This window comes from Mytilus edulis, chromosome 9, assembly GCF_963676685.1.
Source record: "Mytilus edulis chromosome 9, xbMytEdul2.2, whole genome shotgun sequence".
In the NCBI taxonomy this organism is placed as follows: Eukaryota; Metazoa; Mollusca; class Bivalvia; order Mytilida; family Mytilidae; genus Mytilus; species Mytilus edulis.
Genome location: NC_092352.1, coordinates 75,404,599 through 75,422,628, shown reverse-complemented (window position 1 = coordinate 75,422,628; position 18,030 = coordinate 75,404,599). Strand labels below are relative to the sequence as shown.

Here is an 18,030-nt window from a genome sequence, read left to right as displayed (position 1 = left end):
TTTGGCTTATAACTCAAAAACCAAAGCATTTAGAGCAAATCTGACATGCGGTAAATTTGTTCATCAGGTAAAGATCTATCTGCCCTGAAATTTTCAGATGAATCGGACATTCCGTTGTTGGGTTGCTGCCCCTGAAATGGTAATTTTACGGAAATTTTGCTGTTTTTGGTTATTATCTTGAATATTATTATAGATAGAGGTAAACTGTAAACAGCAATAATGTTCAGTAACGTAAGATCTACAAATAAGTCACATGACCAACATGGTCAGTTGACCACTTTAGGAGTTATTGCCCTTTATAGTCAATTTTTAACCATTCTGTAAATCTTGGTAATCTTTTAGAAAAATATTCTCCTCTGAAACTACTGAGCCAAATTTAACCAAACTTAGCCATAATCATCATTGGGGTATCTAGTTAAAAAAATGTGTCCGGTAACTCGGCCAACAAACCAAGATGGCTAAAAATAGAACATGGGGGTAAAATGCAGTTTTTGGCTTATAACTCAAAAACCAAAGCATTAAGAGCAAATCTGACAGGGAGTAAAATTGTTGATCAGGTCACGATCTATCTGCCCTGGAATTTTCAGATGAATCGGATAATCGGTTGTTAGGTTGCTGCCCCTGAATTGGTAATTTTGAGGAAATTTTGCTGTTTTTTTGTTATTATCTTGAATATTATTATAGATAGAGATAACTGTAAACAGCAATAATGTACAGCAAAGTAAGAACTAAAAATAAGTCAGTATGACCAAAATAGTTAATTGACCCCCTTAGGAGTTATTGCCTTTCATAGTCAATTTTTAACAATTTTCTTAAAATTTGAAGATTTTCAATAACATTTTCCACAGAAAGTACTGTTATAGATAGAGATAATTGTAAGCAGCAAGAATGTTTAGTAAAGTAAGATCTACAAACACATCACCATCACCAAAACACAATTTTGTCATGAATCCATCTGTGTCCATTGTTTAATATTCACATAGATCAAGGTGAGCGACACAGGCTCTTTAGAGCCTCTAGTTAAACATAAAAATTGCTGAAGTTTTCGTTTCCAACTTTAGTTTGCCCCAACCAAATGTTATGGAACTAATACACCGTGTTTTTTTTTTTACCACAAAACATGAATCAAGTTCGAAATTGGGTGGCATCACTATAACACCCTAAGAGTTATGCCCCTGTACAAATGGAAAAAATTGCTGAATTTTACGAATCCGTTCTCTAATTTTAGTTTGCCTCAACCAAATCTCGTGGAACTTTTACACGATGCTTATTACCACAAAACTCAGATCAAGTTCAGATTAGGTTAGCGTCATTTTTACCGTTCTTCAGTTGTATCCCCTTCTATCTATATGATACAGAGGCGGATTTAATGGTGAGGGGCCCGCCCCCCCCCCTTTTTGTAAAAAAAAAACGGTTGCTTATATTTGGTATCATTGAAGCTTGACTGGAGCGGGCCCCCTCTTGGGTCAGTCAGTGGGCCCCCACTTATGAAAATTTCTGGATCCGCCACTGTGATATGCAAGCTGTGGTATCATCAACTCTTCAACACGGTAGGCAGACACACAAAGTACATGACTTGAGTGTGTACAGCACTGGGAATACATGTATATGATAACACAATCATTTAACTTGATGCTGAGACTACTATAATACAGTGTTATAGTATATAGTGTTGTAGTAGTCTCTCAGCTTGATGGTAGTGAAAACTAGGCCGCTTGAAATACGGAAAGGATGTAGAAACTGCATATTTTCAGACGAAATTTAAGATATTCACATCTGAAGTTTAGTGAAAACTACATGTAAAGTTTTGTAGATTTATTAAAGGTGCGCACAAAGACTGAGCTGAAATAACAGAACTTGGTGTTTCCCATTTTACTATGATATTATACAAAAACTTTCTCTTGTATTGGATAAAATTCTCTTGCTTCAAAATGCACATGAACAAACCAATGAAAATCATCTTGGTATCAAGATCACTAAAATGAGGCAAACGAGTAACATATTTAATTTATCTTTTTGTGGTATATTAGTAACACCATAAAAATCTTTTTATCGGGATATATCAGTTTGTTTTTGGGATATTATAAAGGTTCTTGTATTTCTCGGGAAATCGTGGTACCGCTTTTGACTGTTGAATTGACAATGGTAAATCTAAAGTAAACATATAAGTTTCTGATTTCGTTATCTCATACGACCAAGCGAGTTAAGACAGGTCTGAATGTAACTCAGGACAATTGTTAGGGCTGGTGCAACAACGGTGAACCAAAGATGATCAAAGATTTGAAATAAAACTAGGCACCAATCGGTATTTAATCTTTACTTCTTTAAAAACTGAGGTTGCACCGGGAGGAGTTTAAATGAGGATGTAGGAACCGTTATATTTTTATGGCAAAAAAAGGGATTCCCCCTCCCGATTCGAATCCTAGGGAAATAACATGGAATTGAGGAAACAATTTCAAATCATGAATTCCGTTTATTTGCTATACGGAAATGTTACTCGCTATGTTGTAATTATAAACTACAAGTAGTCGGCAAAATATTCCGAGTTATTGCTCTTTGTATATTGCCATGTCTATAAAATTCAATTTTTAACTGACTTCAAAATGGGTCTGTCCAGCATTTTTTATATTCACGTTTTATCGTACAGAGGCGATATCGGATGATGTTAGTTGGTGAGAAGTGGTGAGGATTAGGCAAAACTTAGAAGCAACAATAAGCAGCATACAAAAAGCGGAGCCCTCATATACCCAATACAAGAAGGTGAACCCATTCTGTTCATATATCATAACAACTCTTATAAATAAACAACATCTTGGTTCTTGGTTCCAATCAGGCCATCTCCCACCTTCTGTCCCTTATTCCAAGGTTAATTTATCCCTGTCGAAAAACTCCCCTATAATTTATCAGACATAAAGTTTACAATGGCCAATATAATTTACTTCGAATATGAAAAATTGCATTAAATATATCTTTGACATGTAACAAAAGTACTCGCTGACGTTTTGATCATTCTCACATTAACATATAGGAGAGGGTCTGTATTTGAGGGGGCGGTGTTCTTTATTTTTGTGAGGTATTCTTCTCTTCTTTTTTTTTTATACAACTTGCCATTATTTTCCATTCTTTTAATTTTAGCTCTCCTTAATTCTCTGTTCTTTATTTGTTTAGCCTGTTTTCTCTATTCTGCTCTGTCTAATATTCTGCTTTTTTGCTCACGTTTCTCTATTCTGTAAGCCAATCCATACCCTCAAAGAAAATTCATGATTTATTGAAATGGCCACAGATTTGGCGAAGAAAAAGACGACGATATGTGACGATTAAGGAGTAAGTTCACGGAGGGGTAAGATATTGATTTTCTCGCTTGATCCGGTACGGCGAACGTGAGAATAACAATTGAGTTGAGATGACCAATGATAATCTGTTTTATCGCTATTTTACCTGTGACTTACTTACTTACTTTCTGCACTTGTGCGCCATTGGCGTGTAGGGCAGTAACGAAGATTTTCCACTTTTGTCGGTCGTTGGCAGTTTTCTGTATAGTGTGCCCCATGTCTCATGCCTCTGCCTCTACAGTTCTTCTCCGTGTCATTTTGGGTCTTCCTCTCTTTTTTCTACCTTCTGGGGTCCAGTGGAGTGTTGACATTGTGATATCCTCCTCGTCTTTCCGTAGGACATGCCCAATCAACCTCCAGCGTCGAATAGTTGTGGCTATATATTGTTGTTGGCATCTGAGGAAAAAGGTCTCGTTTGAAATATTTTGTGGCCAAAAGATTCGCAGAATCCTTCTCATCCAGTAATACTGACACTGCCGGTTGTTTTACCTATGCAGACGCTGTAAATTTCCTTCACAACGGCACGTGTTCCCTTAGTCTCTAAGCGAAAATTTTCATATCACTCGACATTCCTGAAAATAGGAAATTATCAGTCAGCAAGATCAAAGGAAACATTCGTAAAATAGCGATAATACTGAAGCTTCACAAGTTTAGCATTTGTGCTAATTTTAAGACGTGTTTTGTCTAAAATGGACGTGGCTGCATTTGTGTTTAGTCTTAACCAGGTTCAACCCACCATATTTTTTTTAAAATGTCCTGTACCAAGTCAGGAAAATGGCCATTGTTATATTATAGTTCGTTTCTGTGTGTGTTACATTTTAATGTTGTCAGTTTCTGTTGTGTCGTAGTTCTCTTCTTATATTTGCTGTTTTCCCTCGGTTTTAGTTTGTAACCCGGATTTGTTCTTTTTCTCAATGGATTTATGAATTTCGAACAGCGGTATACTGCTGATGCCTTTTTAATATTTAGATATATGTTGTATTTGATGATTTTACTTTAGAGATAACTGTATTGTATTTGAAGCTTTGCGGACATCCATCGGTAGTTTTACTGTCGCAAATTTAGTTTACCTGGCGACGCAACTTTTGGCTACACAATATTTTGGACCATAAAGCGGGTTTCGGCCAAAGGTTTCCTTAAGCTTTTAGATTCGAAAAAAGCACGAAATCAACGTTTTTTACAATACATCTCACTAAACATAGTCCTTTGCAAAGATAAATTTTGCGCGCTAAGCAACTGTATACCGGTTTCTGATTAGCTTCCGGTCAATCCTATTCTTTACAGCTCCTGTTGAAACTGAAAATCCAAATTGAAAATCATTAAATAAGGAGAAAGTTTGTCAAACGTCTTTTATATTTTTAAAAATATAACCTATTTTTAGTTGTTGCACCTTTATTTGACTCGTGAGTGACGAATATATAATGTACGGTGTTAAAATTCAAACATTCTTTTAAACTAATGATTGTTTTATGGTCCAATTTATCATTTTATTGTGATTAAGCACGACGTAAAGGTCTCTTAAACCCAACACAAATTCCTCAAACTTCTGCAGGGGACCATCACTGGTATATCTTCGGTGTATTTACCTTTCAACTAGTGTATGTAAACGTAGATGTAAACGTCAAAATTGATAAGTGTTGGATGTTTGCCTCGGCTAGACATTTAATGCCATTTTAATTTTAATCAATCCTTATTGAACACGGTTTATTATTGAGCTAAAAAATCTTTTAACAAAAGCTAGCTGCGATCAATAGTACAACCAAGGATTAAATCAGATTATCAATTTGTTTTTCATGTGGTAAATATTTTTTCAATGCAGTTCGCTGTGCAGTAACAAACTTGACCGGTGCTAAATTGTAGATAAAGTGTTGCTTACGTAATCAATGCACAATTGATTAAATATTACTATTTGCATTTATATTGTCAACAACTTATCAATAAAAAAGATTTGGATATATTATTTTCACAGTTGTTAAGGGACATGTTTATTGAAAGATTGCCGAATCTGACATTGTATGACAACAAAATAAGAAGAATACAACGTCGGGGATGACGGGAACAAATTCACAGCATATTAATGGACATTTAAAGATCTTTCATCAGAGTTTCGGATCCGTGACTTCGATCAACTAGACCAGTAGTTGAAAAGATTCACAGGTTTATAGCTAGTTCATGGTTTTGTGGTCATATTGATAAGTTTTAAATCTAACATGTATGTGTCTTACATGGTATAACGTAACAACGTCAATTATACAGACAAAAAAACATTATTCTATTGTGAAGTATACCTTATAATGGTATTAATAAGGAGACAAAAGATGTCTGTTAAAGTCGTCTAAGTCTCAAAAGAGGATTAATTTAATTTATTATATTTTTCGTCTTAAATACTCCAAATGTCGACACAAAAACTGGGATCTGTTACGTTACCGCCAATCAATTCAGTCCGTAATAATGGCGGGACCAGCCCCGGTCTTATGAATGGTGTATTCACAAATAGATCTAATGCACAACAATTACTCTACCGTAGTGTACCAGCTAAGAACTCGGGCGAATCTTTCTCTGATTTGTTAAGTAGTTCATCTATGGGGAAATACGGAAGACAACATTTAGTTTCATCTAATTCTCCAATGGAATACGCCGAACGTTTTAAAGCTCGACCTATGACAAAACCTACACTAGTCGAATTTGCTACAAAGGAACTTGACAAAGTGAAACGAAGTTCTAAATCGATGAGGACGTCGAGGAGACAGATTGAAGGATTCTTTCCACCCATGAAATTACGAAAGAATGGAAAACCGCTCACACCTGATATGATGGATGTAAGTATTTAGAATTATTATTTTCTAAGTCCAAAGTAAGAGTGAAACAAGACAATTCAGTAAACCTTGTACTTTTTGGGTTTATGCCACTCTTAAAAGTAATGTTTTATGCATGGTTTAATTTCGTATTTGTAATATTGACCCAAGGACGATCTCCAGAAAACGTTATTTATAAAAAAAATTGAAAGGGAAGATTGCTTGGTGAAATAGTTAATTTTTTATTGAAGGATTGATTGGTGTCGAACGAAAATAGTCCATCGAGATTGACAGTTTTGGTTCCCCAGTTATATTCTGAGTTGGTGTTTTCGTGGTGTTGTATACTAAATAGATTGGTTGATTGTTATCAAGTTTCCTTAATGTCCAGTGGCAAATATAACACATAAACAGCTATTGAAAATAAACTGCTGAAGTGAAATGGTATAAAGCACGTTCGTTTCATATTATCCTTTGTGAATGCAAAAATAAAATCAATAAATGAAAATAATATAGGTTTCAATAAAAAGTATAAGTGCGACGACGCTTCTTTAGTCACAATATCCTTTTCTTTATTAATTTTAAGGAAGTTTCGTGCAATAATTCACTTTACTAGTGTAAATTCTTATCCAAATAAGACAGACAAAATTCCTATCTATAAGCTGTAATTCTGTTGGTATTTTATGATCAATATTTTATCTTTTATTTATCTTTTAAGTTAAGTTGTCACACAGGGGTTGTTAATCTTTAGTAAATGTATATTTAAAAGTTAAACATATATAGGTAAATACACCAAATAAAGTTAAAATGACGATTCGGTTCACACCATGAGTTTTATATATCAATCCATTCTGAAACCTTAGATCTTGATAACTGTGTTATTAAAATTCTTTTTGGTCACCATATATAATAGATAATAACATATAATGATCGAGGACATAAATATATAGAACTTGACGTGGCAAAACCGTATATTCTGAAAGTTAGCACGATTTAAATAAGGCACAAATTCACAAATGTCCCTTTCCATCGCATGGCTCCAAACGGGGTCAAATACGACTGGCGACCTTGGAGGTTTGGCGGACGACCTTGTGATCTTTAAAATATTCAAAACTGAGATAGAGCTGTATAGTTTGCTTAAAAATTACCTTCATGCTGACATGAAGAAATTTTAAACGTGGTGAACTTGTGACCTAACGAGGTACACTGCTACCCCTCCCCATGTCGGCACTTACATACCAATTATTCTAAGCAAGAAGTATTTGTAAGCTTAAAATAACAAAATTTTACATAAATACCAAACAAACATTCATATAAACCAGCAGTCATTGTCCTTGCTTATTGTAAATTAAACCGTACATGCTGTATTGAACAATATCAAAATTATACTAGATCATTTCTGGCGTTTTTTTTTTAATTCCAAATCAAATAGATAACAAATTTTTGTCATACAATCTGGTCGTATATTAACTGCTTGATATTGAAAGTAAACAACGAAATCTTGCATTTACCCTGTTTTCCCTGATAGATGATTCCTCAGCATTTGTGAACATCATGTTTGTTGTGTTTTTCTTTAACTTTTCTGTCGATGAAAATAAGGATTATTTCAAATCCATTAATTGGATATTAATACTGTACTGTAGACTCATGAGAAACAATGGCATATTTGGCTCAATACAAACAATGGCCTATTTTCCCTCTTAATCTCTTTCAACACTCTTAAGGATTATGTACCCTTGTGTTGATTCAATGCTAAACATGTGGAAATTTTATAGAAAATCCACAGCCTTTATCCTTAAACTATCATATTTGGCAAGTTGATGACTGATAGATATAGGATTATTGCATGCAATGCTAGCATTGATTTCCCTAAAACAAGTTTATCAATATAGTTATTGGTTAAAACAAATAAAAATATGGACCAAATCAAGTACACCTTTTAGGGTGAGCTCGACTTTAGTAGCTCCGCACTAGGTATATTGGAATTTACAGGTTGGTTAGAACTTTTTGTAAAGAATAAACACTAGCTCATCATAGAAAAGCAAGTGAGTAATCTATGTTTCAAATGTTATAACAAAAATCTCTGTATTAAAGGCTGTGAATTTTCTATAAAAATCTTGGTTTATTTGCCACAAAGTACTCTTTTTCTATTAAATGCAGTGAAACAGTAAATATATAATGCTTTGCATCAAGTTTTCCCCTATTATATGTACAAAATGACTTGTCTCTATTATTCATAATATCTGTAGTTTTGATACAATTGATGGTTGAACAATTCGTACAAAAATGGCTACAGAGGAGGTCATAAACCTTAACAATAAAACATTTTAGAAGGGTTTTACTGTAAAGTGTTGTGAAAAAGTATACTCCCCATGTGGCTTAATCAGAAGATGGTTCATAACATAAAGGTTTGATTATTCCTTTTATTAAGTTTATTGTAATTTTAAAAAGTCAGCACTTTACAAAGGTTTTAATGGGTGGCTTTTAATTTAATTTGGTTAACAGATTTTGCAACAGACAATTTGCAAGCATTACGATTGGAACTTTGTGTCCATCTTTTTTTTTTCTTTATTCAAATTCAACCAAATTGATTCAGGGCTGTTATAGAAAAGCGAAAATACTCTAACTTAAGTTTTCGCATTGTTCTATCATTAAAAATGTAAGCTTATTTACAACTTTAATATCCAGCCTGTGAATAACAGATATTAAGGGCGGTCTACATAATTTTGATACAATTGTAATGATTTTTGCTTTCAAATAGTGAATTTTTCTTTCCTGTCCTGATACATATGAATCTGCATTTCTGCGTATGGTTTATCTATATCACAGTTGGTTTGTCATTCAAGTGTAGTTGTCTACTAATGAGATTTTCTTTTAGACAGTAACACCATGCAATATAACAAGGTCAGTGAGAAATTTCCATATCGCAACTATAGATTAATTGACTTACATGTATGTTTGTTTAACGGATCAAACATTTTATGCAAAATTATTAAGGACGGTAATATTTACGTTGCAAGTATTTTTATTCTTTGTTGACCGTGATGATGATTCATATTACAAGAATTATACACAACTACTTTTGCATAGGTACTATTTCTGTACTAAAAATTTGTAGTACTGGAAATTTACTTTTAATATTTAGTACTACTTCTTTACTTTAAAATTATTGTAATATTTATGTACTTGTATTTTACAGTAGTTGATTTGTATTAAATATTTTGGTACAGAAATAAAACAATATTCCATGTTTGAAAATCATAATTTTAAGAGATTTGAAATAGAAAAACTTTCAAAATGCTGGAAATGTAACGGTAGTACCTAAATGTCAAGTACAAATTAAGTACTGTAAATTACAGGTACCTTAATATTACAATAATTTTAAAGTAACAAAATAGTACTGAATATTAAAAGTAGTTTTCCAGTACTACAGATTTTTAGTACAGAAATAGTACCTATGCAAAAGTAGCTGTGTACCTATTGACATTATTGTAAATAAATTCTATAGCACTGACTTTGTAAACAACTATCAATAAAGTGTGCTGCCTACACTCTTGTGAATGTAAAGAAAAGGAAAAGTCATTTTCTTACACATATCACATAGCAGTGTATATATAAAAAAGAAGATATGATATGATTGCCAATGAGACAACTCCCCACAAGAGACCAAATAAAACAGAAACTAACATGCAGCTTATATATAAAATATAGGTCTTAATTCAACCAAAGGATTCATTTCCAAAAGTATATATTTAAACACAGCGCCGGATACATATTTACCACATCAAAAGACTTATTTTTTTTTTTTTTTTTTTTTTTTGGTTGTTTTTTATTTGGTCGAGTTGAGTTGTTGTCTCTTTGACTCATTCCCCATTTCCATTCTCAATTTTATATGTTGCGCCTAAATCATATCAAGTTTTGTCTTATTTTTTATTTTTTTAAATATCATTATTTCCATCGTTGGTGTTCCTTTTTACTTTTATTTCATTTTGAGTGTTTATCATGTATCCTTATTAGTCAGATAGCTAGTTAAAAATACATTTCCTATATTCAAAATATTTTTTTGAACGTAATAAAAATCATGTTAGGAATTTATATAACATAAAGTTATATAAATTCCTAATATGAGTTTTATTACCTAAAAAAAATGTTTTCCAATTTATTGTTTTCAGATATGCATTACCGCTGCATGTCATAAAATTCGGCATTGTACTAAGCTTGTGAATCTGCGCAATTTCAAAGGAGATTTTTTTTTCATAAATCACAAACAATCCAAGGTCATATGACATTCTACTTTATGTATAGAACAAATTATGTAAAAATTATACAGGGCCTTTGACTTCTACTTCATAATATATAATCTCAGTTTTCAAGTATTTATATAAAACCATTAGGTTTTAAACTTTGTATAATAAAAGTTTAAATAGTAAGGGGTGTTTATCAATGTTTGTATTGACACAAACATGGAAGATGCTTTCGCTCGATGTTTAAACATTCTAATTTAATAGCTTTGACATAAATGCGTTTAAGTATTATCAGCTTACAATAAGTTCTGCTGTGATATTGTACTTGAACAAAAGTCGTGTCGAGTCTATATTATACAGGGTCATGGGATAGAAACTTGAAACGTTTGGATTCAATCAAAACACTTTGCGTTTAAAAATACGATTGAAAGTTAATTTTGTAATACTTAATAAATCAAAATTTAGTACTGATGGACTCATTCTCACGTTCAGATCGATTTGTGATTTACAGGTAAACTATATTTGGACCCCAGAATATATTTTCAAAAGCATACTCCAAAAACATTGTGATTTTTCCAACTTTACTGACGCACTAAACTGTTACAATGAAAATTATTTTCATTTTGGTGTACGAACACTGAAATTACCAATAGTGTCTGTCCTTTATATTCACCGAATGAATAACCAGAGATTTTTACCCTGTCGAAACACCAAGTTTACTCAGTTTGGAGTGGATGTCATTCCCTCAGATTTTTTTTCCTTCTGCCGTTTGAATTTTCAGAATGGATTAAAGAGTTTTTAACAGCGGTTAATAACTGCATGATGCTTCTTATATGTTTCCTATATATCATTCAAAAACGGATAGAGGCTCATATATTTACATTTGGTGAAAAAGTGACGAAAAAACACTCGCTTTTTAAAATATAGAAAAATATTGAATTTTCAATTGAACTTTCAAACACAACGTTAACATGCACTCGAGACCGCATAGAAACAACCAGGTCAATTACATATAGACATTATGAATGAAGGAAGATTCCTCCTATAAATTTGATGTTCCACGTCTTGAATAAACGACTACAGACAATATATCTATACTGCAGAGGTGGGTTTAGGGATTAGGGGCTGTTTTGTGGGGAATTCAAGTTTTTGTTGATTATATAGGGAATAACTGAAACATCACTGGAGCAGGCCCCCTTTCTGAGTCAGTCAGTGGGCTGCCCTATTATGAAATTTTCTGGATCCGCCACTTAACTTATAATGCAAATTGTGAAATATTATTTCATTGTAGATTGCATAATACGAATGAGAGTAAAATATCGTTCTTAATTCACTCTATTTTTTTGGCTTATTATTAGAGCGCCCCCCCCCCCCCCCCCCAAATAGTGTGTTCCCTCTTATTGATATTATCCGAAGTGCGCTAAATATCTTATTTTGATAACCAAACATGTCATGTCATTTTGTCCTATTGCAGTAATTGCTGTTTGTATTTATGAAAACCAATCGAGTCCCTAAGTTGTCAGACTTTTTACTGTATATATATTTAGTTAATAGGTATGCTAGCGCTTCATCACAGTTTATGGGCAAATTCAGTAAAGATCGGTCTGTGAATTTCATTTAGTAGAAGAAGAAACAATTTCAAATAAATCATAAAAGATTTGTGACATACTAAAAGTAATATATATAATAAAGTAAAACATTAGTAAAAAAAAAACAATATGTTTATAGTATAAATCATATTTGAATTTAAGGTGGGTTTTTTTTATTGTTTGCACGTTTTATTTCTGAAATCATAAATCTTATCTATTGTAGACTCAAATGGCAACAAAAATGGAACTTGCGCCGACAGCGTATTCAGACATTAGATCAAAATCTGAGAGAGGATTTATGGCTCATTCTCCATTCATACGGAGAACTCCAGACTCCTTCCGGACAATGCACACATTCCCAGAAAACAATATAGTCTATCCCAGTGTTATTTCTGAACAGGATGGCGAATACGACGATCTAAGTATGTTACCACCGCCTAAAAAAATTCTACCTAAACGAGAACTTCCGTGGGTGTTCCGATATAAGGTAAAAAGAAACATGAACGAACTCGCCAAGATAATGGCTAGCAAACCCCCATCAATACCAACAACGGAGTCTCCTTCTTGAAACGAAACGTCTTTAATATTCGAAGTATAAACTAAACTTAGTGCTAATTATTGCATTAAGATTAACAGATTATTTCAGATGAGCGGTTTTGTTATAATCGCTTAATCATCGTTGGAATATAATTGTTTACAAAAATTGAGTATACAATTATAATCCAATTACATCTAACAGTCTGTGATCTATACCACATTGTGCTTTAATATATAATAATACCAGAAAGATCTTGTCATATGACGGAATTACACCTTTGTTGTTATAGATTATTATAGCTCAAAAGCATGTATTTATTAATTGTTCTTTACATATAAAAGGATTTATCTATAAGTTGTTTATTAAATATTTTTGTATTGAATTATCGACTGTATATGGCAACAAATACATTTAATTATTAATTACTGAGAGGCATAACCAAACAGAAATGACGATGGGTCTTCAAACCTATTGGGACACTAAAAATTAAACAGATTGTCGTGGACAATTAAAAATATAACCTCACCCAAATTTTGTTGTTTTTATTTATTCATTTATCTTCGATTGAGAATGAGCCATTCTTTAAAAGATGGATATTCATTCAAGAAAAAAAAGACGAAAAAGTTAGCACTTGCAGGTCATCATACGACCTTGAATAATGAGGAAAAAAACACATACCGCAGTGCTTACTTAACCTTCCAGAGCTGTTTTATTGTAATGTAAAATATTAGCTTTACAGCAAAGTTCGCCCAGAATCTTTTTGGCAAAAGTACATCTGTCTAAGTTAAAGTACCTGTTATTTACATAATTGTCAATTTGGTAACATATATAAGATCCAAATAGAACGATTTCAAGCATTCAAATCCATCATCAGTCACGTCTCAGTCATTACAGCTGAACGGACGTGCTGGGCCAGCTCTCCTTTACCCGCTATCTTCGATGAGGGTTTACAGTTAGATATCAACGACTTACTACTTAAGATGACAGAAACCGATCCATGCCGTACAGATAGACGTAGTATTTGGCGTACCCGCGTTAACATGCACTCCAAAACCATTGTATTATGGGGAGTGTTATGCCGATTAACGTCCGAGGGCTGTATCCTAGGCTGTTGGGTGATACGACCTTCATTTCACTGCCTCACGGCTTTGGTCCTGATAATGCTTCCTGTCATCTTTCGAACTACGTCCGAGATCATCTACCAGTTCTCCATCATCGAGGCTAGCGGGCTGCCAAGCTGACCAAACTGGCCCTGAAAGCAGCCGTTAGTGAAAATAAACATCAAAATAGTCAAAAACCAAAAACAACTCACCAAAACCAAGATGGCGGCCTCCATATTGCGACCTCCACTACTTGTTCCTGACCCATGGCACCAGAATATTTAAAGCTCACCAAACGCCTTCGGGCACCGAGCCGACCGTGCGAGGGCTGAAAGGCCAGTCAAGGTCGTTAAACACCACCACATATATATATTTCAAGCAGATGTGTAGGTGTCGTTTTGAAATCAAAGTCGCTCTCCCGTGAAATGTTAAAAAAAAGTCATCCAAAAATGAAACAGTAATTCCATATGTATACAGTTCATCACAGGCTGTATGAGGGAAGGAGACCAAGGACACATCACATGTCATATTTCGAGTGAAAAACAAACATGTCCAAAAAGAAAAACAACAAATACTAACAATAAAGTCGTTAAAATAATGTATACATGTATATATGTTCTAGTTCAGCGGCCAATATTTGACATATAAGAAAGGAGTATTTTGAGATTGCCGTTTATAAATGACAATGATACATAAATAAACGAACGACTACTAGCAATAACTGGCATGCCAGCGCCAGACCTCAATTAAACTGATTGAAAGATTATGTCTTCATCATATGAAAATCAAGTTTAGTATCATACCATCATACAATATTTTATAAGTCCATGGAAGTTGAACATTTGGACTGTCAATGGAAAATAGTGTATGTTGAAATTTATGAACTCCGTTCAACCAATGGGGCCTTTCGTATAAGGACGATATGGGGTTAACTAAACGGGACATCAGTTAAATTCAGGGTGTGTTTGCATGGTTATATTGCTTCTTTTTTCAAATGTTGCTCGTTATCTAGCAAGTTATATATACCGAGCATATGTTTTCTTACCTATGGATACGTGATTTTTTTTCTATATCACATTAACTCATTATTATCAATGATCGACATAAATCATGCTGGTCAAGTTCAGATTAACCCTACCAGGACAACATTAATCCTTTCAATAATTCCATGCACCAAAAATATTATTCCTATTATTTATAGACACTGACTAAACAACGAAAGCTCGACACTTCACTGACTCTTCACTGGCCACTGATCATTGGGGTCATGGTCATTTGATAACTGCTAGATGGACATGTACAACTTACTGTCAATCTATACATTGTATGCCTATAGATATTTAAAAAAACAAGACTTAACCAGAAAAACTAAACTTTGACATATGACCATGAAAATGAGGTCATGGTCATATGAACCCAGCTATTTAGAAATGTACATCTAACACTCACACCTTACACCAAATATAGTTGAATTTCAGATAGGAATAAAACTATGGACATTCATTAATTACCTAATAAACCATGCAAATGAGATGAAGGTAAGAGAACCCAAGCAATCATTCCATACACCACATAAAGTAAACCATTATCGTATAGTATCTGAGAACTTGAATTTCTCATTTATTTCAACCTTGATCACCGATCTATGAAATGAGGTTGAGGTCAACCCTGTCTGACAGACATGCAGACCTTTCAATGATTTCATTGACCAAATAGTAGTAACCTTTTACTCTGACACAATAAATGAGAAAATCTATAATCACCGAAATATGAAAATGAGTAGGACAATGGTCATATGACAAACGAACCTTCATAGAATAAGGCATAGGCTAGATAAGAAGCATTCACGTCCTCCTACCTGCTGAAATATAAAGCTTTACAAAAATAATTCACACGGTCAGATTGTCGTCCATGCCTCAGATAAAACCAGCTTTGTATTTACATTGTATCAGATCAAACTTTTTCATTCAGTGTATGTTGACTTGTGTTAATAGGTCTTTTGATTGAGTTAAGCAATTCATTTAGATATTTTATAGTGTCTTTCTATGTTGTGATGTTACACTATTGTTTCAGATAAGGGTGAAGGTTTGGTAACACGTTTAAACCCAATTGTTCACACTTGTTCTATGTCAGGAATCTAATGTTCCTCAGAGTTCAGTATTTTTGAGATGTTACTTCTGACCTATAATGGTTTACTTTTACAAATTGTGACTTGGATGGAGAGTTCTCATTGGCACTCATACCACATCTTCATTTATCCATATACTAACTTTAACAAGAGGCTGTCACAACGACAGCAAACCGGATTTATTAACATTTATTTGTGTCCTGGCTATATCACAAGAACCATTACTGATGAATGGTGAAAGTGAAAATCGTCAATATCAAATTTGACCTCCATTTTGTCATCAGTATCAACATATTAAAATTTGAAAAGCTTAGATTGAATGGTTCATGAGTAAATGCAACAACCTGAATGGAAACGCCATTTTACGATCTTTCAAGAACCATAACTCCTGAACGGTAAAAGTCAAAATTGTCATTATTGAACTTGACCTCTATTTTGTCATCAGTAACAACATATTAAAATTTCAAAAGCTTTGGTTGAATGGTTCATGAGTAAATGCACGGACACGGCGGGAAAAACCATTTTTCAATCTTTCAAGAACCATAACTCCTGAACGGTAAAAGTCAAAATCGTCATTATTGAACTTGACCTCCATTTTGTCATCAGTAACAGCATATTAAAATTTCGGAAGCTTTGGTAGAACAGTTCATGCATAAATGCACGGACACGACTGGAAACTACTTTTTTCAATCTTTCAAGAACCATAACTCCTGAACGGTAAAAGTCAAATTCGTCATTATTGAACTTGACCTCCATTCTTTCATTAGTAACAACATATTAAAATTTGGGAAGCTTTGGTAGAACAGTTCATGCGTAAATGCACGGACAACTCCATTTTTCAATCTTTCAAGAACCATAACTCCTGAACGGTAAAAGTCAAAATCGCCATTATTGAACTTGACCTTTGTATAGTTGTCAGTAATAACATATTAAAATTTTAAAAGCTTTGGTTGAACGGTTCATGAGTTAATGCACGGACAACATTTGATTGCCGCCCGCCCGACAGCCCGACCGCCGTACATCCCCAAATCAATAACCGACATTTTTGTCACAAAAATCCGGTTAAAAATGGCTATTGTTATTTGTTAATTTTACATTGAGTCTGGTGTTGATGGCAGATTTTAATTAGTTCTCTTTTAATATATTGCCAATTTTTCAAGACTTAGGTCGATTTAGATCTTGACAGATGTTGTTGGTCCGTACATGTCTCTACACATTTAATTAGTTTTATTGTGATTTCTGGTTTCTGTCACCTTGCAATTAAACCCACATCTATTCACTCATACTACTATAAATTCAAAAATTAAGTTTTTATTATTGCAAAAAATGCACAGGGTTATAATCGCAATAATTTAATCTCGCATTTTGATTTTTTTTTTATAAATTGAACAGGATTTTTCTCAATATCGCAAAAATTCAAATCACATTTAGTCTAAAATGAAAAAAAATGCAATTATAAATGCAGGCAATAATTTCTGAATTTACAGTATCATAATCACAGATAGTAAAATTCACATCATTGCACTTCAACAATAGCAGGAACTTTTTGTACTGGAAATAATAACTAGAGGCTCTAAAGAGCCTGTGTCGCTCACTTTGGTCTATGTGAATATTAAACAATGGACACAGATGGATTCATGACAAAATTGTGTTTCGGTGATGGTGATGTGTTTGTAGATCTTACTATACTAAACATTCTTACTGCTTACAATTATCTCTATCTATAACAGTACTTTCTGTGGAAAATGTTATTGAAAATCTTCAAATTTTAAGAAAATTGTTAAAAATTGACTATGAAGGGCAATAACTCCTTAGGGGGTCAATTGACTATTTTGGTCATACTGACTTATTTTTAGTTCTTACTTTGCTGTACATTATTGCTGTGTACAGTTTATCTCTATCTATAAAAATATTCAAGATAATAACAAAAAAACAGCAAAATTTCCTCAAAATTACCAATTCAGGGGCAGCAACCTAACAACCGATTATACGATTCATCTGAAAATTCCAGGGCAGATAGATCGTGACCTGATCAACAATTTTACTTCCTGTCAGATTTGCTCTAAATGCTTTGGTTTTTGAGTTATAAGCCAAAAACTGCATTTTACACCTATGTTCTATTTTTAGCCATGGTGGCCATCTTGGTTGGTTGGCTGGGTCACCGGACACATTTTTTAAACTAGATACCCCAATAATGATTGTGGCCAGGTTTGGTTTAATTTGGCCCAGTAGTTTCAGAGGAGAAGATTTTTGTAAAAGTTAACGACGATGGAGGCCGCGACGGACGCAAAGTGATGGGAAAAGCTC

General features: G+C 33.6%; 1 protein-coding gene across 1 annotated transcript; it reads left to right on the top strand.

Moving 5' to 3' along the window:
* Positions 1–5,059: 5,059 nt before the first annotated feature.
* Positions 5,060–12,877, top strand: LOC139489024 (uncharacterized). Its single transcript, XM_071275064.1, has 2 exons — positions 5,060–6,151; positions 12,181–12,877. Exons 1-2 carry the CDS (start codon positions 5,726–5,728, stop codon positions 12,523–12,525), a joined length of 771 nt encoding a protein of 256 aa, XP_071131165.1. The 5' UTR covers positions 5,060–5,725; the 3' UTR covers positions 12,526–12,877.
* The last annotated feature ends 5,153 nt before the right edge of the window (positions 12,878–18,030 follow it).